General features: G+C 35.7%; 2 protein-coding genes and 1 pseudogene across 3 annotated transcripts; 1 reads left to right on the top strand and 2 right to left on the bottom strand.

Annotated features, from left to right (window-relative positions):
* The window catches only part of LOC109045640, a 638,390-nt pseudogene that overhangs the window by 25,589 nt on the left and 588,807 nt on the right, over positions 1-23,994 (bottom strand).
* LOC109068452 (brain aromatase) lies at positions 1,326-8,013 on the top strand. 2 transcript variants are annotated; one of them, XM_042752696.1, is made up of 10 exons: positions 1,326-1,474; positions 2,842-3,006; positions 3,083-3,245; positions 4,586-4,740; positions 4,827-5,003; positions 5,437-5,551; positions 5,780-5,891; positions 5,974-6,136; positions 6,437-6,678; positions 7,571-8,013. In XM_042752696.1, the coding sequence occupies exons 2-10, from the start codon at positions 2,871-2,873 to the stop codon at positions 7,844-7,846; spliced, it is 1,539 nt and encodes a 512-aa protein (XP_042608630.1). In that variant the 5' UTR covers positions 1,326-1,474; positions 2,842-2,870; the 3' UTR covers positions 7,847-8,013. The 2 variants fall into 2 exon arrangements, with proteins under 2 accessions (XP_042608630.1, XP_018940807.2); XM_019085262.2 differs by lacking the exons at positions 1,326-1,474; positions 2,842-3,006 and having other exon boundaries at positions 3,074-3,245.
* On the bottom strand, positions 9,417-23,395 carry LOC109068453 (AP-4 complex subunit epsilon-1-like). The gene is given in 22 exon segments (XM_042752684.1): positions 9,417-9,560; positions 9,562-9,578; positions 9,718-9,878; positions 10,963-11,153; positions 11,224-11,766; positions 11,923-12,163; positions 14,100-14,238; positions 14,717-14,828; positions 15,684-15,980; positions 17,161-17,279; positions 17,378-17,490; positions 17,580-17,719; positions 18,881-18,990; positions 19,075-19,197; positions 19,843-19,916; positions 20,022-20,188; positions 20,442-20,601; positions 21,352-21,473; positions 21,552-21,625; positions 22,453-22,576; positions 22,659-22,730; positions 23,106-23,395. Coding segments are annotated over 22 exon segments (3,378 nt in total). The 5' UTR covers positions 23,241-23,395.

Below are 23,994 nucleotides of genomic sequence, written 5' to 3'. Positions count from 1 at the left end.
TAAACAGGTGACTTCATACCTGGCTTATTTTTCCTAGACCAGGGGTCTCCAACCCTGCTCCTGGAGAGCTACTGTCCTGCAGATTTCAGCTCCAACCCCAATCAAACCTGAAGCATCTATTCAAGGTGTTTGGGGTTACTTGATAATTACAGACAGGTGTGTTGGAGCAGGGTTGGAACTGAAGTCTGCAGGGTGGTAGCTCTCCAGGAGCAGGGTTGGAGATCCCTGTCCTAGACACAAGACTGCAGTTCCTCATTCTCAGTCTCCGTTAAACGAAACTATTCGATGATCTAATGTGGTTCCCAATCCTGGTCCTGGAGAACACCCAACACTGCACATTTTAGATGTCTCCCTATTCAAACACACCTGATTCAACTCATCAGCTCATTAGTGTAGACTCCAAGACCATAAGAGAGATACCAAAAACGTGCAGTGTGCACAAATGATTCGCGCGAACATAGACGCATTTAGGTCCTTCAGAAACAAACGTAATCCACTGCGTCTTCAGCGGCTCCGAAGTCGGGAATAAATGACAACTGCTACGTTCATTATAACAAAACACCTCAATCACTTTGAAATCCATCTGCCAGTACTGTCCCGCTCAGGTTTTTGAGCAAATTTCTAAGCAACTTCCAAATATATGGCTTATTCTTCCATTCTAGTTACTTAGGAAACTTTTTATTGAAGGTCTACGTCAATTAGGCTACTACCTTTTCCTATCTTTTGCACAATAAATGTCTGAACATACTACACTTATCTGAACATATCTGAACTTCCCACAAAACAACAGTGAAATAGGCTATACAAAAAAAAAAAAAAAAAAAACCTTGTAACCAATTTAAAAATTGTCATTTTATTCAAAACATTATACAAGAATCTTCAATTAACGTGTCACTGAAAGTAGACAGCATAGCAATGTGTATTATGTGTGCTTTAGGAAGTGGAATGAACGCTCAAATTTCTTAGGCAACATTGTTTCCCTCCTTCACATCTTTGGTAAATAAAAGCTCATTCACTCCTGCAGTTCTGGGTCAGTCTGACCCGTCTTTATTAAAGGCCCTTCAGAGAATGAATGACAGTGGATTTGGAACCAAGACAAAGGTCAATAAACCCCTGAAAAATAACAAGAGGGGGATAAAATGTGTTTCGCATTAAAGAGCTAACAGCATCCCACACTGACCATTTTGTGTTTTTTTTTTTCTGGAAAGTATGAAAGCCTGCTCTACTTTGGTCCATCATTGTTTCATTGTTCTGGTCTGTTCTGTTCTGCTTTGGGATTTCAATGACACTTCTACAAGGAAAATGGGTGTATCATGGCAACAGGGATTTTAAAGCACTTAAAAAAAAAAGGGAAAGACTATATATTGGGCTAAAACATCAACTAATGAACTTCAGAATGATGGGAGCATGTAAACGGCAAGTCTGAACTACTGAACAACACATTTCAAAATGAAGCGGATGCAGATCTAAAGAGGTGAGTGTGTTTGTTACATTACTCCAGTGGACGTCAATTCATTCAGTCAATGCTAATTCATTAGGCTGAGCTTTAAATTATCAGCTGGACTAAAAATCAAAATAACGTTTACATATGAATTCATATGAATACAGGACACACGATAATGACTTTTTGAAACTCATCCAAGGACATGAAGAATGTTTTTATGAAGTACTTCAGTTTATGAAAGTTGACTGTTTACTTTGTGTTCCACAACTGTATGGCTTTCTTCTTTGTAGATATTTAGCAGAATGTGAAAGCATGTAGCATGTCAAGTTTTAAAAAAGCATCACAAAATTATCACAAATGTAGTCCATACCTGCCACATGACAGCAGACCAGAATGTCATTCAGTAGCATTGATGTCAAAGGAGCAATATGTCTTTACTACTGTTATTTTAGTATGACTGATAAACTACTATTGTTGAATAAAATTTTATTTTTATACTTTCACTTTAAATTGATTTAAAGTTTCAATATTTTAATGTCATTTATGTTAAATATGTCTATATATATTTTTTATGAATTTTTACTTATTTGTTTTAGTTTACTCAGTGATTTTAGCACTTAGTGTTAAGTTAAATGAAAATGAGTAATTTTGCCTCGCCAACTAGCTTAAAATAAACTTAAGGCTTCTTTTCATTTCAGTTAACTACGGAAGCCCATTTCTGCCACTGAATATTTTATTTTTTTTTAAAGTCATTGCGACTATTTAGCTCACAATTCTGACTTTTCCTTGCAATTGTGTTTACATCTTGTAGTTGTGAATTATAAAATCATACTTGTGAGATATAAACACAATTATAAGAAAATGTCTGAATTGTGAGATATAAACTTGCAATTGTAAGAATTTTCTCACAGTATATATCCTGCAAATCCGACTTTAAAACTCGCAACTGTGAGTTTACATCCTGCAATTCTGAGAAAAGGTCAGAATTATGACATATATATATATATATATATATATATATATAAAGTTTTAGTTAGTGACGATGACCTGCAAAGTCTGGGTATGTTAACATGCAAATTATATATTTCAAGTGATTAAAACTAAAATACCCAACATACCATGTTTTGGCCCAATTCTTAGACCATGACAAGGTCTGTGAAAAAATAAATACAAGATGGCAGATAAAGCAAGAGAAATTTCAATTTTATAATTATACTTCATTCGGTATCAATAAAAATAGTTAAATATACTAGTCAAGAATAGCATATTTCCCCCCAAAATTTGCCATTCATTTTTATAGTAGATTATTACATCATTAGCTTAGAGAAACGCTAACAGACTCTATTGCAGGTTTACAGTGCAAGTTCCAACATTTTAAGGTACTTCTTCATATTTAGGTGCACAAGGTGTGTCTGCAGATGAAGTGATGATGGAGCAGGTCGTCAAGGGCCCGGTAAACATCGCCGCAGCGGTGCAGGTAACGTTGATGGCGTTGACAGGGACGTTACTGCTGATTCTGCTGCACAGAATATTTACCGCCAAGAACTGGAGGAACCAATCACTGTCCAGGTGAATAAAAAACCAATCAGATTTACTGGGGAACAACCTACCGACTGGTCATGCTGGTTGTGATGTCATGTTTTTCAGGTCCGGGTTGGTGGTTGGGTCTCGGCCCGATTATGAGCTACAGCAGGTTCCTGTGGATGGGGATCGGCTCCGCATGCAACTACTACAACGAAAAAATATATGGCGGCATTGCTCGGGTCTGGATCAACGGAGAAGAGACCTTTATACTTAGCAAGCAAGTTCTCAAAAACATAACCGTCATTCACTCAGCAAAAAAAGGGAACGTTATCAGAATGTTCTGACAAGGTTCTCACAATCTTATGAACAAATTTTCTTCCAGTTTACAAAATTTTCTTCCCAGTAATAATTGGTCAAAGTGATGTGGTTTCTGAATGATATTCTCAAAATGTTAGCACAAAAATATTATTTCTACATTTAACTTTTTTCTAAAATGTTTTAATGTGTTTGTCTAACATTTTTAAATGTTATTGCTCTTTTGTTGGTTTTGATTGCTTCTATTTTCATCCTTTGTAAGTAGCTGCGGATAAAAAGCGTCTGCTAAATGACAAAATTTAAATAGAATGTAAATGTAAATAAAACTAAATTTAAATTTTAAAACAAGCCCCAAATCAAATAAATAATAATAAATAAATATCCTCATATAAACAAAATAAGGCTTTGTCTGTGCTCTTTCCATTTAAAATTAGAGGCAACCACTGCATTTTAATCATGATTCAAACAAAGATGCTGCATACATTCATCATGAGCAGTTTTTAATCTAAATTAGATTGTATAATTTTGAAGCAAAAACAGAATAGTTTGACTTCAGTTTTATGAAACTATACATAAAATATCTGCATGAAACAGCGGACAGCTGAATGGGACGCATATTTACTTTCTGACAGCAGGTGGCACTTAAAGCATTTCCTTGGTTTCCGCTGTAAACAAAGCAGCGCTGCACTTATGAACTTTAATGTGCATTATACAGAGGCAAGAGGAAAAGAAAAAGTACCATCTAAACTTTTCAAAAGACAATAAGTTCCCCTCAGACATACATTCATATAACTCCCACCCCTTATTGAATCATGATTTGTTTAGCATCTCAACCGATTTATTCACATATTTGAATCGATTTTCAACCGGCTCGCAATTAATCGTTACATCCCTATACAGTACATTAAAGTGTAGTCAACAATGGAGGTTTTCTGCAAACATTTTTTTTTTTCGCTCTTACGGAAAAATCCCAATTACGTTGATTTCTACTGAAATTACTGGATTTCTTATGTGAAAAATTGTTGAACAACCATCAGTCACTGCAGTTGTTGTTGATTATCCTCATTATGGATTATTGTCAATTTTACTTAATATCTGTTGCAGATCAAGTAATTTCATGGTTCAAAAAGGTGCTCAAGAGCGCCCCCTATAAGGCCAAAACATTAATTTTTTTTTTTTTTTTTTTGACAGTCTGCTACTCAAGTCCATAAAACCTAATTATCTCATTAACTGTTGCCTCAAATGAGGAATGCAACATCTGAGGGCACCATTTTTAATGTGAAAAATGTAAAACTGTTTCAGGTCCTCTGCCGTGTATCATGTTCTGAAGAGCAATAATTACACTGGGAGGTTTGCCAGTAAAAAAGGTCTGCAGTGCATTGGTATGTTTGAACAAGGCATTATCTTCAACAGCAACATAGCATTGTGGAAGAAAGTGCGAACATATTTCACCAAAGGTGGGTGTTATTCACTAAAACTGGTCTCAGAACAGTTCATACACGCATCCATCAGAATCTAATGGTTATGTGTGTGTGTACTCTAGCTCTTACAGGTCCAGGTCTCCAGAAATCAGTAGATGTGTGTGTCAGCGCGACCAACAAACAGCTTAACGTCCTGCAGGAGTTCACAGACCACTCAGGACATGTGGATGTACTCAATCTTCTGCGCTGTATCGTTGTGGATGTTTCCAATAGACTCTTCCTAAGAATCCCTCTCAATGGTGAGACTGCAATACAAACACTCTTCAAATATATGGTTCTTTTGATCTGACTGATTCGATTATATATATTTACAAAGGAAAAGACCTTTTTTTTAGAACATCTAAAGTACTTTTAAAAAAAATACATTAAAATATTGTACATTACAATATTGTGTCACTCCATTAAAAGTAAATTATTGTGTCACTTAGTTACTTTTTATGGAATGACATGCATTTATGGCATTACTTTCTGTCACCTGGGCTGAAATAACCTGGGCTTATTTGAAAAAGTAACTCTAGTTACTTGAAAATTCAAGGATTACGTAACTCATTGTACTTGTAATGTGTTCCCCAACACTTCTTCCAATAAAATTTAAATGACCTTAGGCAGTTATAAATTAGAATTTTTCACAGTAAGCATACAATCATCTTTCCTTATGCTTGTTCAATACAGAGAAAGACTTGCTGATAAAGATCCACCGGTATTTCAGTACCTGGCAGGCGGTTCTTATACAGCCAGATGTTTTCTTCAGACTAAACTTTGTGTACAAAAAATACCACCTGGCAGCGTGAGTCCACCTCAGACTTTATCATTTGTGTGTACTGTATGACGCCAAGGTTTTTTGTACTAATAACAAAATGACTCTATTTGACGTGTAGAAGGCCATTTTTGCCACTGTACCTTTAAGGATTATGCAAATTACCTCTAATTTGCTTAGTGAGGTCTAATTTAGTGGCATAAATTCAGAAATCACTAAAAGCTCTATAAACACCGTTTAAAAAGTGTTTTCTTGCAGAAAAGAGTTGCAGGACGAAATGGGAAAGCTTGTGGAGCAAAAGCGACAGGCCATCAATAACATGGAGAAGCTTGATGAGACGGACTTCGCAACGGAGCTGATATTTGCTCAGGTGTGTAAGCACCTACTCTGTTTATGTGCCATCTCCTGTATTAAAGCAACACAACATGTTAACTTGCTGCACATGTCTGTAGAACCACGATGAGCTGTCTGTGGATGACGTGAGGCAATGTGTGCTGGAGATGGTGATCGCTGCTCCAGACACCCTTTCCATCAGTCTGTTTTTCATGCTTCTCCTGCTGAAGCAGAACTCTGTCGTGGAGGAGCAGATCGTACAGGAGATACAGTCTCAGATAGGTATGGTTAAACATTTACAAGACAACTTTTAACATCTGAAACTATATAGTTAATCTTAAAGGTGGTCAACATTGTGATAGGAGCATGGTAGCTAGTTTGTAAAGGTGCTTTACTAACTCTAATCAGCCATGACCAAGATGGTCTACCAGGTCAGTCTTGGCCCCGACAACTAGTAGTCCAATCTAGACCAAGTGGACCAGCCAATGTCCAAGAAGGACTGGCTAGAAATCATCAGAAACTGGTTTAACTCAATTTCCCATTACCTTTTCATGCAAAAAGACATCTTTCTTGTCCTCTCAGGCGAGCGGGATGTAGAGTCGGCCGACCTGCAGAACCTGAATGTTCTAGAGCGCTTTATCAAAGAGTCTTTGAGGTTCCATCCGGTGGTGGACTTCATCATGAGACAGGCCTTGGAGGACGACTACATCGATGGCTACCGAGTGGCAAAGGGGACGAACCTCATCCTGAACATCGGACGCATGCACAAGTCTGAGTTCTTCCAAAAACCCAACGAATTCAACTTGGAGAACTTTGAGAACACCGTAAGTACTGGGACAATCAGACACGTGAGTTCAAATAAAACCATACAAACCTGTATGTAAAGAGTATTTCTTAAATATGACTCATAACTTGGTACATCTGTAGATTTTATAACAATTGTTCATTTTCTTTTACAAATTTCCAAATATTTTATACATCTTCCCAATAACTGAATAATCAATATTGACCTGTTAGACTAGAAAATTAGCATTTTCTGGATAAAAAGAGGAAATATGACTGAATTCTCACACTTTCAAAAAAGTACTGTGGTATTACAGTGTTTCTGGACATTCTACTGGGAATTCTAATACAGTTTTATTTAAAAAAAGACAATTACATTAAACTTTGAGATCACTGTAAGTACTGGGACAATCAGACATATAAGATCAGAAAGACCATGCAAACCTGTATGACTCATAAATTGGTACTTTTGTAGTTTTTAGATCAATTATTCATAGTCTTTTACAAGTTTCCAAATATATTATACATCTTCCCAATAACTGAACAATCAATACTGACCTGACCTGAATTAGCATTTCTAAATGGAAATAGGAAAACATACTGTGGTATTACTATGTTTTTGGACACGGCCTGGTAATACCATGTTTTTGTGTATATACCATTTCAATATTACGTTTTTTTGAACATACCATAGTGATGGTATACCTAACCTTACACCTTGTGATGTCATGAGACTTCATATGAATATGGTATGATAAAGTATAATTATGATGACCATTTTCTGGAAATGTTCCATGCTACCTCAGTGTACCATGTAAATGCCATAACATTATTTGAAATAAACACAATGGTAGTGCATTACCATCCACTATCATCACTTTACCACTGTAATATTAAGCGTAATAAGCGTAAAAGTGGCCGCTTCCCTCTCAGGTTCCCAGTCGTTACTTCCAGCCGTTCGGCTGCGGCCCGCGGGCCTGCGTCGGGAAACACATCGCCATGGTGATGACGAAGGCCATCCTGGTGACCCTGCTGTCGAGGTTCACGGTTTGTCCTCGTCACGGCTGCACCGTCAGCACCATCAAGCAGACCAACAATCTCTCCATGCAGCCCGTGGAAGAGGATCCCGACTGCCTGGCCATGCGCTTCATTCCACGAGCTCAGAATATCTGCAGAGACCCACACCTGAGCGAAAAAACACAGGATTAGAAACCTTTAAAGGTGCGCTGAGTAATTTCCTTTCACCTAAAATTTTGAGTGGCAAGACTGCATTTTTTTTTTTTACCTACTATACACAAACTGTTGAACTTACCTCAAACTCAATGACACATACCAGTCAGTGTGCGATATAGACATCCCCGACCAAAACATAGACATATCATGACTTGGTTAACTTTTAAAGGGATCCATAAATGACAATTCTGTCATTAATTACTCATCCTCATGTCGTTCCAAGCCCGTAAGACCTAGGTTCATCTTCGGAAGACAAATTAAGATATTTTTGATGAAATCCAAGAGCTTTCTGACCCTGCATAGACAGCAATGCAACTGACACTTTCAAGGAACAGAAACGTAGTAAGGACATTGTTAAAATAGTCGTTAGTATTGTTTTCTTTGTGCACAAAATTCTCGTAGCTTCATAAAATTACGGTTGAACAACTGTTGTCACATGGACTATTTTAACGATGTCCTTACTGCGTTTCTGTGCATTGATCGTGTTAGCAAAAATATCTTAATTTGTGTTCCGAAGATGAACGAAGGTCTTACAGGTTTGGAACGACATGAGGGTGAGTAATTAATGACTGAATTTTCATTTTTGGGTGAACAATCTCTTTAAAGTGTTCTAGCTCACCTCAAAAAAAAAAACAGGTTTGTAGTTTAAGCTGACATAAGGGCAATGACAACAAAAACCATCAGTTTTGTCATGTACTAATCTAATCTATAATACTACTAAAGTGATTATTTGCTGTAGTCTATGATCTTTAGTGCTGCAAACTAACCAGCTACAAAGTTAACATGAAATGGCATTCACAACCCATTTTACTTCCATAATGTGATGTGTTTAAACTAGATTTAATGAGAAAATAACTTTATTTACTTGAATTGACTGTATTGTAAAAAAAGTGAATGATGGCTACCAGAATGGAGATGAAAAATGATGTCATGGTGAGGTCAATTAAAAAAGGATGAATGATGCTTAAGAAGTGAAGCAAGTTGTTACATTTTTTATGAAAGATTTTGTAGACAAACATTATCTTTGGAATAATGTGCACAAAAAGTAAATGGGGTCTGTTTTCGTTTCATGTTTTATAAAAATAATCTACACTAGTCTACTGTTTGAGGTTGACTGTATTACGTAACTGAGAAAACTAAGAAAATATTTAACAGCATATATACTAGAAATATTTACTAGACACTTGAAATATTTCTAATATTATGAAAATAACAGAAATATTTGAATATGCAAAACTACTCTGGTTTTTGCTCTAATAAAGTGTACCGATAACTAACTACAGTGAATAAAATGACATTTTGAAAACAATGCCATATTTCTTTTTTTCTCTGCAAACAAACATGAATATACCTACCATGACAGACCAAACCGCAAATGTTTAAAATCAATAAATACTTTTTACTGTATGTAAGTGTGACACAATGCAGCTCAGTAACTGTGTACAAAAAATATATATCATTAATATTATTAGTCAGGGCATAAGACAAGCGGTCAAACAGTCACTGCATGAAATCATTTTGTCAAGGAGCTTCCCTGGAAGTTTCTTCAGTGGTGTGCGAGCGCTCTCTGGCAGTGGTACAGGATGCAGTCTGGGAGAGCAGGATGAGGAGAGCGCAGCCACATGGCCAGAGCAGCGCCGTTCACTCTGCAGTGCAGGAGACAGGGGGCGCCGCTGAGCAGCCGACATGCTTACGATTCCCTCTGAACCTGAAACAAACAACACATGACTGATGAGCCGCTTCCCCTAAACAGTGTGTAAATTATAGTCAGTAATGGTGCATGCTTGAAATGGAATATAAAATGCCTGCAAGTCACGTGAAAGTAAGTGAACTGAAAGATGTTTTACCGATAATGTCCACTACATGTAGCTGTAGGGCGTCTTTGAGAGCATTTAGGGTGGTTCTGAGCGGGTCACCGGCATCCGTGAGCAGTTTCAGATTCTGTTTGACGTCATGAGACAATGACAGCCAGAGTTTCCCATATTCCTCTGTGGTTACAACCAAAGGCCTGTGTGTGACAGACAGAAATGAGTTCATTAAAATAAGTCTCAAAAACTCAAAAAGCTTGCAACAAAAAGAAATGCTTTAAAGTCATTTGTTGGTGTTTGTGTTTTACTTTCATTTTATATTAAGTGTGTGTGTGTGGGGGGGGGTGCAATGTGCATATCTTTAACTCCACTGGAAAACTCACCTTCAGAAGATTATTTAGGATGATTTTTTCCTCCAAATACATGAAGCAACCAGACAAAAATATATATATATAAAAAAAAAAAAGTTTGAAGAATTTATCTGGCAGTAAGTTTTAGGAGTTCATTTTAAGTCAATCCTGCAAGACAGACTTTTCAGGATAGAAGATGGGATAAAAATGAGCTCCTAAAACTTACTGCCAGATTCTGGAAGATAAATTCTTCAAACAATGGTACAAGAAGATGTGGTGCTGGTCCTTCAAGAGTCACACACAATTGATCTGTCCACAAACCCTATATAAAACTTCGACTTAAGATATTTCACAATACTTCAGAATTTTATTTTTATTATTAAGTTTGATGTGGTTTGGAATTGGTAAAATGTGCTTGGAAAAAAAATCTAAAGTATCCAGATTGAGTGCCCAAGCAACATTGCTTAAAAAAGTTGCCCGGCAAAACTGCTCAAAGAATTGCCCCATGTATCATCAGCTTTACTCCTTAACCCACCTTTAAACCTACCCATACCATCAAACCTGTCCCTAAACTTACCCGTATCCCTCCTCAACAGCAGCAGAAGTGTTTTGCAATACAATGTGAACTCAATAAGTAAACTGTAATTATTTTTTGAAGTACATTTATATATAAATACACACACATTCAGTATATATTTTGAAAATATTTACATGTACCTGTAAATACATTTATATTGTTATATTTTAAATGATATATAAACATAACATATTTTTCTTAAATATATACATGCATGTGTTTGTATTTATATATACACATAATAAATATACACAGTACACACTTATATATTATGTAAACAAAAACTTTTATTTTGGATGCGATTAATCGTTTGCCACCACTAAAGAAAACTAATGTAAAGTATCAGACACACTATACCTGATGAAGTCTGCTGTGGACAGTGTCCCAGAGAAAGGGAGTGTGTTTGTGTGTCCCGGTTGTGTTTGATAAGAGACGGTCCCGGTTAAGGACACGTTAGTGTGAGGGTCGTCCATCAGGAGAGCATAATGACACACAGATGTACTCCTGGCCTCCAGACAGTCCATGACGTTCCCTCTCAAACTCGCCGTCTAAGACAGAAGACGTCCCATTTTATTTTATTGCATAATATTATTAAGATATTTTCCGACCAGTACACACCTTCAGCTCCTCACAGGTCAGCTGCACCGCAACGTCTTTTATTACAGTTTCTGTGCAGTTGGATATGAAGATCACAAGCAGCAAAGCTTCATCCCTGAACAGACGGCAGGAGGACAGAGACAGGCTGGGGTCAGAGGTCAGGCTGATGACATCAGAGTGAGGTAGGTCTTTGAGGTCAGCGGGTAACAGCGCGGTCAGATCTGAAGACACGGATGGAGGATGTTTGTCCTGGATTGTACTGGGCCGCACTATAACCATATCACCACCTAATATCTGAGACGTGTTTGCGTGTCTGTCTTCTTTAGTGTCTTTGTTTTGAGACAGGCCATTGGCTGTGGTGGATTTGGGGGTGTGGTCAAAGGTAGATATGGACGTGGCTGGCTCCTCCTCTGGGAAACTGCCGTACAGGAAGCTGTCAGTCGTGTTACGCGAGGAGTGAGAGGAGGAGTCGGAAGACCTCTTGCTGGTGCCTGATGATGATGATGACTCGTGTGGGCGGGGCTTTTTTCTAAAGCGAGGGGGCGGGGCTTCGGATTTCCCCAGCTGAGAGGAATCAGAACAATTGGCATTTACAGAACCAATGCAATGCATGTGGTTTGAGTGAGTGGATATTTAGTGTCATCAACACAAGATGGTAAGATAAACCCACTATTAACTTTAAAATTAAATCACAAATCCATCATAAAATAATTTTCTCACCAGAGACACGGAGCTCCCGACTCCCAAACCAACAAACAAAGAGGAAGCCAGCTGCTGTTTGTCCTGGTTTTGCGTCGAGGGCTCCGGCTGTGGCTCTATTCTCTCTGCTGCCTCCTGTTGGCTGGCAGGCTGAACTGCAGCACTGGGTTCATCCACCGGAGGTGCTGTTGCTTCTTTTTGTGGAAGATACCCATCTTTCCCCCAAACTCTCTTTACACCCTCAAGAATCAGAGTGCTGGAGCTGAAATGATACACAAAGTTAATATACAAACATATCATACAGATGCATCTCAAAAAATTAGAATTTTTGAAAAAAAAGAAACATTTTTGTAACTTATTTCAAAAAGTGAAACTTTCTTATATTCTAGATTCATTACATTTAAAGTAAACATTTCAAAAGTTTTTTTGTTTTAATTTTGATGATTAGAGCTTACAGCTCATGGAAGTCAAAAATCCAGTATCTCAAAATATTAGAATATTTCCTAAGATCAATCAAAAAAAAGAATTTGCAAAACAGAAAAGTTCAAGTTCTTTAAAGTATGTTAATTTTTGTACTCAATACTTGGTTGGGGCTCCTTTAGCACAAACTCCAGCATCAGTGTTCCTCATCTTTCTCTTGAAAATATCCCATAGATTCCTTATGGGGTTCAGGTCAGGCATGTTGGCTGGCCAATCAAGCACAGTAATATCATGGTCAGCAAACCACTTGGAAGTGGTTTTGGCTCTGTGGGCAGGTGCTAAAGTCCTGCTGGAAAAGGAAATCATCATCTCCATAAAGCTTTTCAGCAGATGGAAGCATAAAGTGCTCCAAAATCTCCTGGTACACTGCTGCATTGACTTGGACTTGATAAAACACAAAGGACCAACACCAGCAGACGTCACGGCTCCCAAATCATCACTGACTTCAGTAACTTCACACTGGACTTCAAGCAGCTTGGATTCTGTGCCTCTCCAGTATTCCTCCAGACTCCAGACCTTGATTTCCAAATGAAATGCAAAATTTACTTTTATCTGTAAAGAGAACTTTGGATCACTGAGCAGCAGTCCAGCTCTTTTTCTCCTTAGCTCAGGTAAGATGCTTCTTACATTGTTTCTGTTTCAGAAGTGGCTTGGTAGCTGTTTTTCTGAAGACGTCTGAGCGTGGTGACTCTTGATGCACTGACTCCAGCTTCAGTCCACTCCTTGTGAAGCTCTCCCAAGTGTCTGAATCAACTTTGTTTGACAGTATTCTCAAGCTTGCGGTCATCCCTGTTGCTTGTGCACCTTTTCCTACCCAATCTCTTCCTTCCAGTCAACTTTGCATTTAATATGCTTTGAACCAGCACCCTGTGAGCAGCCACCACTTTCAGTAATGACCTTTTGTGACTTACCCTCTTTGTGGAGGGTGTCAATAATTGTTTTCTGGACCACTGCCAAGTCAGCAGTCTTCCCCATTATTGTGGTTTCAAATAACAAGACATACCCAGAATTTATACCGTAGGGATTGTCATTTAATGAATCTCAAATGTAAATATTCTAATATTTTGAGAGACTGGATTTTTGACTTTCATGAGCTGTAAGCTCTAATCATCAAAATTAAAACAAAAAAACTTTTGAAATGTTTTACTTTACATGTAATGAATCTAGAATATATGAAAATTTCACTTTTTGAAACAAGTTACAAAAAAAGAGAACTTTTTCATGATATTATAATTTTCTGAGATGCACCTGTATATATACAGTACTGTTTCAAATGTATGGCTCACTGAGATTTAATGTTTTTACTGAAGTCTCTTCTTCTCACCAAGGTTGCATTTATTTGTCCAAAATACAGTAAAAAATAATAATATTGTGAAACATTACCATTTATATTAAATTTTAATTTATTCCTGTGATGCAAAGCTGAATTTTCAGCATCATTACTCCAGTCTTCAGTGTCACATCCTTCAGAAATCATTCTAATATGCTGATTTGCTACTTCGAAAATATTTTTTATTATTATCAATGTTAAAAAAAGTGAAAACCAATTCTTTAATAGAACATTCAAAAGAACAACATTTATTAACATTATAAATGTCTTTACTGCCACCACTTATGATAAATTTAATGCAACCTTGCTGAATAAAAGTATTATCTTACTGACTCCAAACTTTTGAGCTGTTGTGTACAACCAAAGACAGCATGCTATAGATACTCACCCTGCCTTCTGCGAGAGTTCAGCGCTGTTTCCTGAGAGTCCTGAACTGACGGACAGTAGTGTGGGAGATTGTCTGTCAGTGATGCTACATGATGATAAACTTACAGGCAGAGAAAAACTGTACGGCTCCAGATTCAATGCTACAAAAATCATAAACAGTATGGAATAACATGAGGGTGAGTAAATGATGACAAATATTCATTTTTGGTGAACTGCTCATTTAAGGGCAGCATACACATATGGACCACAAAACCAGTCATAAGAGTCAATGTTTTGAAATTGAGATACAACTATTTGAAAATCTGGAATAAGATGTCCAAAAAAAAAAATTAAAAATACATAGAAAATCGCCTTTAAAGTTGTCCAAATGAAGTTCTTAGCAATGCATTTTACTAATCAAAAATTAAGTTTTGATATATTTATGGTAGGAAATTTACAAAATATCTTAATGGAACATGATCTTTACTTCCTAATGATTTTTGGCATAAATGAAAAATGATAGTTTTGACCCATACAATGTATTGTTGGCTACTTCTATAATACCAGTGCTACTTAAGACTGGTTTACTGTAGTATAAATAACAGCAAGCATTGTGATGAGGGTGAATAATGGCTGTACCTCTGTCCTCACACAGCTCTTCCTGTCTCTGATGAGGGGGTTTATATGGTGCGGCTCCTGCAGCCAAAGCCTCAGACACAAACCCGTCCAGAAATGACAGAGAAGAATCAACCTGTGAAGAAAATACACAAACTACAGCAACAGGTTTGAATCTTTGGGGATTTTGGGGCGATTTTACACAGCGGTTTGGAAGATGTCTTACTTAGTTGAATGCTCAAAACATGCCTTGTGAACAAAACTGTTGTTCACACTTACACTAAAAGTTCGGGATCAATACAAATATTTTCAAAGGAAATTAATACTTTTATTAAATTGATCAAAAGTAAATAACATTTATAATGTTACAAAAGATTTCTATTTTAAATAAATTCTGATCTTTTGAACTTCCTATTCATCAAATAATACATTATATAAAATATCAGTTTATATAAAAATATGAAGCGGCACAACTGTTTTCAACACTGATGTTCAGAAAATTCACCTTAGAACAAAATAATAAAATAAAAATGATTTCTGAAGATCATGTGACACTGAAGACTGGAGTAATGATGCTGAAAATTCAGCTTTGATCACAGGAATAAATTACATTTTAAAATATATTCAAAAGGTAAACAGTTATTATAATTTGTAACAATATTTCACAATATTACTGTATTTTTTTTACTGCATTTTTGATCAAATAAATGCAGCCATGGTGAGCAGAAGAGACTTCTTTCAAACAAATCTTATCATGTATAATATGTTACACCACCAAATTACAGTTTTGTTCACTTGAAGTTCTCTAAATCTGGCTGTTTAGTGTGGAAAATATCCTTAAAGGTACACTATGTTACTTTTTTTGATCAAAATGTACAAAATTCATATAATGAGTTTTGTGTATTTACCTGCTAGAGCACCAAATGTTAATTCACATAGCTTTAATAAAAAAGAACTTGTCATAATAGGGAGAAACAATAAGGCCTGCTACCTCTATGCCGTCCCAGGGTGCTCCACGGGGCAGGACCCACTCACGGAGCTGTGAGTCCTGGCTGAGGTGCCGCAGCTCCTGGGCCTGCTGACGGAGCACCGTGTCCTGGGAGGATGAAAGACTCTCAGCCAGGTCCAGACTCAAGTCTGTCTGGCCCTCAGGGATCTTGGTCAGCGCAGAAAGAATCCAGACCCGTGTCTCCGAGCTCACGCTTCTCTGCTCCAGCAGCTGCGTCAGCAGCCGGATGACCTCGCGCCGGTCCACGGACTCTTGGAGGTGAGCGTATTCTCCAAGCACCTGAGCTCACATCGATTAACAAATATCAGTTTATCAGAACATATCAGAACATCATCACTTCATTTCAAGGGCAACAGACACTTGCAGTTTATTTCAATAGATTTTGATGTTAGCATGTTTCTAAGCTAATGTCTCAGAACTGAAAAAGCACCACACACAGGGCTTATTTTATCATTTTTAATCAAAAAGTATCCAATTTAAGTTTCCATGACAGTTTTAAAAGGATTAACCATTTATCCATCTTTATACTACCAGTTATAACGCTGGATTTTATTTTTGTGTAAATAAATAAAACCTAATAAAATATCAAAAATATTTCATATAAAATTATAAATAAAATTAAATAATAGTTATCAGCATAGCATAAAAAAAAAGTTTTAAAATATATTTTGCTTTAAATATATTAGTTAATATTAAGTAAAAATTCAAAATTAATTAATTAATTAATATTAAGTAAAAGGTAAATAAATAATATAATAATTTAATAAAAATTTATGTATTTAATATTAATATTACATAATAATTATATGATGCTCAGCTGGTTCTTAAAAGACAATTAATATTCAGAAAATATCAGATGAGAACACAAAAACACACTGCATTGTTGTCTTTTGTAGAGCTGCTTTACAGCTCAAATTGAAGTTGTTTTAAGACTGAATAAAGATTTTGCAACATTAACACTATTATTTTCCTGTTTATGACTGTGAAAAAGCTTTGAAACAATCTACTGCATTAAGCACTTTATGAAAAATGTGACGTGAATTAGCTTAATAAAACACTAAATGTGTCCTAACTGATTACTAATAAATACAAACAGTTTTTTTGAGTAAATAAAATACCAACTGATATTAAAGTGCAAATTGTAAAATCCACATACTGAAGAAAACACCTGTGGTAACTTGCAAGTCTTTCCCTTCATCAGAAAATTCACCTTCAGAAGTTTATTTAGGTTAAAGATTTTTTGTCCTCTAAATATAAGGATTTTAATGTATTTTCCTAATAAACATATTTTTGGAATATATATTTTTTTAAATATTTTTTTTCTCAATTTATCAGGTGTTTTGAAATTCATTTGGAAGCCTGTCACTAGAATTTCAATCAGCCTTAAAGTAGAATTATTTTGTGAATCATCAAAACTGTGCTGTGTATGTGTGTATATATATATATATGTAGTACACACCCAGCTCATGACCTGTAAGAAGCACTGGGGCAGATGAGAAGTGTGTCCCTTCAGCACAGTCAGATACGACTCGACAGCATAAAGCCGTAACTGATCATCTTCCTCTTTAGACTCAGAGCCTGAGACAAAAACACACAAAAAAGACCATCAGAAATATAAAATAAAACACCTTCTACTACACTTTCCAGCTCTTAGATTGTCTATACTTCTGGTTTACCCTCCGCCAGCAGTCGCAGGAAGTTGTTTGGGTCGTCTTGTTGCAGCAAATCTCCACCAATGGAAAAAACATCATTCATCGTCTGAATGAACCACGAGTTATCTGGAGCAAACGTAAGGGTTTTTATAGGAACATAACAGCTGACATTCAGCATTTCATTGGAAGTAGTGTATTCATAAACTCTGGTTTATTAAAAGGATATTTCTCAGCGAGCTCTGCGACTTTCCCAATCAGATGGATGATGGTGTGCTCGTCGTTGCAACTGCGCAGGAAGTCCAGCATCTTCTCAACGATCACGGTCACATTCTGAGCATTTGTGATCCTGAACAGCAATTCAAGAGTCTAAAACACAAGACGCTTGATTTGTTGGGAATTAAGAATATGCAGATCAACATAAATCTTATATTAAAGGGATAGTTTATCCAAAAATTTAAATCCGGTCATTAATTTCTCACCCTCATGTCGTTCCAAACCTGCAAGACCTTCGTTCATCTTCAGAACACATATTAAGATGTTTTTGATGAAATCCGAGAGCTCTCTGACTCTCCATAGACAGTAATGAACATGATCAGGGCTCAGAAACGTAGCAAGGACTTCGTTTAAATACTCCATGTGACATCAGGGCTTCAACCGTAATTTTACGAAGCCGCAAGAATATTTTTTGTGCGCAAAGAAAACAAAAATAATGATCTTATTCAACAATTTGTCTTTTCCGCATCACCCTGGCGCCATATTGAGAGTATCACATACGTAAACAAGGTATGTACACAGATACGTTATTTACGTTCAGATCGAAGCGTAAACAACATACACAAAGTATCCACGTATATACATTATTTATGTATATGATACTCTCAAAATGGCACCAGGGTGACGCGGAAGAGATGAATTGTTAAATAAAATCATTATTTTTGTTTTCTTTGCGCACAAAAAGTATTCTCGGAGCTTCGTAAAGTTACAGTTGAAGCCCTGATGTCACATGGATTATTTTAACGATGTCCTTGCTACGTTTCTGAGCCTTGATCATGTTTTATTACTGTCTATGGAGGGTCAGAGAGCTCTCGGATTTCATCAAAAATATCTTAATTTGTGTTCTGATGATGAACGAAGGTCTTATGGGTTTGGAACGACATGATGGTGAGTAATCAATGACCGGATTTTTCATTTTTGGGTGATAACTATCCCTTTAAATCAATTATTGAGCTAATTTATAATATTTGCGAGAGCATCACATTCGTTTACCAGTTTTGGATGTTTTACAAGTTGGATTTTCTTTTTGATTTGTTGCTGTTACCACAAAGTAATATTTATGAATTAAAAAGTCGAAATTATGACACAAAATTCATAATTATGATATTAAAAGTCACTTTTGAGATATAAAGTTACATTTATGGCCTGAAAAAAAATTAGAATCATGAAAAAAAGTTTCAATTATGACATAAAAAGTAAAAATTATGGATTTTTTCACAATTATGACAACTTTAGGTGTGGTTTGTTCATTACCTCTCTCTTAATAGTGAAATCTGAGTGATCCAAACACTCAATGATGGTCATCTGATGCTGCAGGGCGAGTTTAGCATCATGCTGGACGACATACGTCAAGGCTTTCAAACCTGGACAATGCACCAATATATGAGCAGTTAAAGTGAGTTCAGGTTAACTAACTAGTGAAAACCAAAAGCAGCCAGGAATTTTACCAAGATATTTGAGGTTGATCTTCGGAGACAGAACAAAATTCCCAATGCATCTCGCGGCTTTTTCCAGCAGCTCAGCTTTGGGGTGTATGGTGTAGACAGCCTTCACACACTCATACAGGATTGCTGAAACAGACATTGTGTGTGTTATTTGTGAACATTTTGCTGACAAATTATCATTCACTCCATTAGAAGAGACGATTTATGATGATTAGATATTCTTGCATTAAAAAGAGGAAATAAAATAAACATTCTGCATAGTGGTTATTGAACACTCTAAACAATTAGTATTGTAATTAAATACTAAAACTATTAAGGATCGCTTTCGTTATTTGAAATGAAGCTGAAATAAAATAAAAGTATTAGACGAAAAATTTAAATACTTAAAATTAGAAATTATTTTTTTGGCAACTACCTAAAATAAAACAAATTTCACTGAAGTGTTAAATTATTTAAAAACTTTAATAAAAACAAACAAAATAAAAAAGCACAAATAAAATAACAATAAAACAAATAAACTTAAAAAGCTTCTGCATTTCATTAATTTAAAAAAAACATATATAATATAACAACAGTATTAGATGAAAAATGTAAACTTCAATGAAAATACCTAGTTGTACTAAATTACTAAATCTTAATTAATAAATTTAAAAACAAACAAAAACTAAATAGAAATATAAAAACCAACTCTTCTGAAAGAGACTTTATGTATTAGATGAATTCATTTTGAACACAAATTGCCATTTGGTCCATTAAAAAAGAGGATTTCACCATAAGTGATGTTGTGGTTCATTTCTGCTCTGCGCAGAGACTCATCCAGAACTTCATACATCAGCTCGCTGGTGCTGAAAAATCAACACATTTTCCATTCAGGTATGTACTTTTTAGTGCATAATGTAAAGTATACACATTGGCACGCAGCTTGTATGTGCATGGCTGCCCCTCGGTACCTTTGGTCCTCTTTCCCGAGCAGCGAGAGGATCCGGAGCAGCTGGATCTGCAGCCACGGCGCAGGAACACTGTGATAGTTAAAATCCACCGGGAGCTTCCCCCCAGCACCCTGCTTCAGGATGGTGACGAAACTACCCGTCAGGTCCTTATAGCTGTCCGGACTCTCCTGATGAAGACAAAAACATCAGATGTGACCGACAAGACATTTTTATTAACTGAAAGTGAAATACTGGATGATGGGACAAAATTAAATCAGAATGTGTTTAATGTTTAATATAAAAACTGGTTGCAGATGTTTACGGTTTAGGACAAAAAAAACGGTCTGTATTATAATGCAAAAGATGGCTCACTTTCATAATACAAAGCCACCCGTCATGAATACTGAGATTCTAAGAGCATGCTGCATGTTGGAGACTGACCCTGATCAGCTGTAGGTAAATATGTAAGGAAGATGCCATGACACCCGGATCTTTGTCACTCAGGGCCTTGCAAAACTTGGCATGAAATGTGCTGGACTTTTTTGGAGCTATAAGATAAAACTTATACAACGCCAGGACGGCTTTCCTCCGAATGATCTCCTTAGACAGGAAAGAAAGAGTTAATATTAAAAAAATAATCAAACCAACAAATACACATTTCTTAACTGGATAACTGGTTATTAATTCATAATTAAGGCTTAATTAATTCATTATTTAGGTAATTTCCATTAATCAGGTTCTATGCATGAAGGTAGATTCAACAAGCAACAGCGGTGTTCAAAAAAAAAATAAATAAAAATTAATAAAAAACAATATTAAAAAAAATACAAAAAATTACATAAAATTTTATAAAAATTTAATTTACAAAAAAATGCAAAAATGGTAGTTATTGGACACTTTTGCTATACTTTGCTATTTTATTATAACTAAAACTATATATATATATATTATTATATAGCATTATATATATATTAAATGTATTATTAAAGACTTTGTTAACTGAAATAATGCTGGAATAAAATCAATCATAAATACTCTGTGAAAAACTTAAAGTTGGCTTAAAGCCAAAGTATTAAATTACTAAAACCAACATAAAAACAAAATAAAGCTATGTAGAAATATATGAGAAACTATACAAATTACAAAATCACACAACAAAAACTACCAAAACTTAGACAAAAAATATATCAAAGCTAAAAGTATCAAAAGCTAATTCAAAATATTACTAAACACTATAATATGAAATAAATTATAACAAAATAACACTGGCTTTAGATATCTTCGAGTGTTGAAATAATGAATATCTCTGAGACTTGCGTGTATTGTGGAGGAGTGAGTCTCTCTGGCTTACTTCGGATGTGACAGCTTGTCTTCTACCAGAGGAAGGACAGCAGGTATCATGTCTTTGGGAAACACCTGAGCTACAACAGTCAACGCCATGCACACTTCAATGAGGTTAGTGCTCTGAAGATCCTGTCACACATGCATGAGACGCTCAGCCACACATTTTACATAACAGGGCCGTTTGAAGATAATAAGAACCAAACTCACTTTTAATACTGTGTTTACCAGCAGCAACAACAATTCATGGCCTTCATCAAGGAAAAGAGACACTGCAAGGTACCCTGAAAAAAAATGTAATAGATTAAAAGATTAAAATCATACACATTCAGAGGCCATAATTAACTTTTTTCATGAAGAATCTCTAAATGGAGTTCTAAAGTTATTACAATAAAATAAATAAATAAATAAATAAATAAAAACTGTAGATTTTTTTTGCATAATTTATTTGTTTTAATATAGACACAAATAACTGTAGATTTGTATAATTGAATATTTTCTGTAATCAAATATATTTATAAAATAATTATATTTTGTATATATAGATACACAAATACAGTGGTGGCACAAATGATTAGAACACTAGTATTTTCACTAGCTGAAAATGGTTTCTTTTTCTGTAGTGTGTCAGTAGGAAATATCAGTTTACATTTCCAAACATCAAAGAAATGACATTGGCCATTAATTGTAATAATCCAGTGAGATTTGTTTGCTGAAAACAGTTAGAGCTGCACACAGAGATCTGATCATCAGCAGTCTGTCTGAAATGACATGCAGACACAGAACAAACTGAGACAGACTCAATCCAGAAGAACTGTGCCAGTGTCTCCAAGATGCTACAAGAAACCTAATTGCAAAGCTACAGTGCTGTTAAAAGTTTTAGCCACTTTTAGACAAAAATCTCACTGGATTATTACAATTAATGGCAAAATTTATTAAAATAATGATTGTTATAATGTATTACACATAAAATATTTTTATTATTAAATGCATTTTATTTATAATTTGTACATTTATCATTGAGGCTAATCTTGGAGCTTGTATAAAGTGTACTGTGCGTGTGTTATTGGAGTGATATATGGTGAGGAGTGGAAATGGGGTGCAAACGTACCCACTCTCTTCTCCAGCACGCCGCCCTGCTGGGCCAGTTTGATGGCGTGAATGTAGGTGAAGGAGGCATCGTAGCCCAGCATCTCACAGTACATGGCTCGCACCATGATCTCTCTCATCTGCTTCTGTAACACACACACTGAGGTCAAATAACCAGCATCTGAAGTTCTGAGTGACCGTGATGATGGTATGGTCTGTATCGCTCACCATGGTGGTGTTGGGAGACGAAACCTGCTCTTTGATGGCAGACAGCTCCCGTTTGATGAGGTTCTCCTCCTCCTGCAAAGGCAAATCAAATGAGAAGGTGCTTTAAAATCAAGAGCACAGCATTGCATTTTAATATGTGGTTGCTAGGACCTTGATAGTGTACATTTGTATATTGTACTTAATTAATATTATTAGAAGTAGTTGTAGTATTTTGAAGTTGGAAGTGGCCACCTTTTTGCTGTTCACTTTAAAGTTTAGTATTTTTACATTTACACCTATTCCGTGTAATCAATTATCCTCAAATCATGAAATTTGAAATATAAAATTGTATACCTTCCAGATAAAGTACTGATTGCTAAACTGAAACCGACACCATATCACGTTTTTGACGTGTCAATATCTATATTTATGCTTATGCCTGCGCTGTTGTTTTAATTATTAACTTACATGTTTGGATGTCAGTTCTGTGATGCTCTTGATGAGTTTGTCTGTCAATCTGTTGGTGATTTTAGCAGCTCCAGTTTTGAGACTCAAATCCTAAAACGGCAGAGCAGGTGAGGGTTTCTCCACAACATCACTCATTTCAGCACGACCAAACACAGACGAGCAGCTTATGTGAGACACAGCCGAGACCACACATCAAGAGGAGTGCACTACAGCAGGAGAAACACCTCTGCAGCACCTACGCTACAGTCAAAACACACAGCATGACGACACAAACCGTCATGTGACTTTCACGCCGCCTACAGGAAGTAGGCTGCTGTTTTCATAATAAAAGTCCATCGAGTGGCTTTACAGTTGCACCGAAACAACAACAATAAAACGAATAATTTCACAAAAACTACCTTTTTGACTATCTATCTATCTATCTTTAAATATAACTATATAAATAACAGTTAATTTAAACAACTATCTATCAATCAATCTATCTAAAGACAATATACAATAAAAAAATTGTTTTTATAAAAAATAGAAATCGGAGAAAAAATTGAAAATATAAACAAAAACAAAAACAACAACAAAAAAACATTTATTTAAACCAAAAGAAAAAATTTTGTTTTAGGTTTTTAAAGCTTTGCTGTTGTTTTTTTACAAAGCTACATGCAGTAAACAAAAACAACAACAAAAAAACATTTATTTAAGCTAAATAATGCAAAATGAACAAGCAAAATAAATAGTTCTGGGTCCAACAAAAGAAAAAAATGGGTTTGAAGCACAAACTCTTAATTTTGGGATGAACTGTCTTTTTAATAACTCTGCAAAAACATAACATAAAGCATTATTCGAACAGTTATTTAAAATTAATTTTATTATAAAAAACAACATAATAAAAAAA

The sequence above is a fragment of the Cyprinus carpio genome, chromosome B25 (assembly GCF_018340385.1).
Source record: "Cyprinus carpio isolate SPL01 chromosome B25, ASM1834038v1, whole genome shotgun sequence".
NCBI classification, from domain to species: Eukaryota; Metazoa; Chordata; class Actinopteri; order Cypriniformes; family Cyprinidae; genus Cyprinus; species Cyprinus carpio.
The sequence above is the reverse complement of the archived record's forward strand: the minus strand, read 5'-3'. Positions and strand labels throughout refer to the sequence as shown.

Bases quoted from the DNA above. Each gene is read 5' to 3' on its own strand.
- LOC109068452 (XM_042752696.1), top strand. From the start codon at position 2,871: ATGATGGAGCAGGTCGTCAAGGGCCCGGTAAACATCGCCGCAGCGGTG. The intron at 3,007-3,082 runs TGTCCAGGTGAA...TTGTGATGTCAT, and splicing joins GAACTGGAGGAACCAATCAC to GTTTTTCAGGTCCGGGTTGG. The intron at 5,892-5,973 runs GTGTGTAAGCAC...ACATGTCTGTAG, and splicing joins CGGAGCTGATATTTGCTCAG to AACCACGATGAGCTGTCTGT.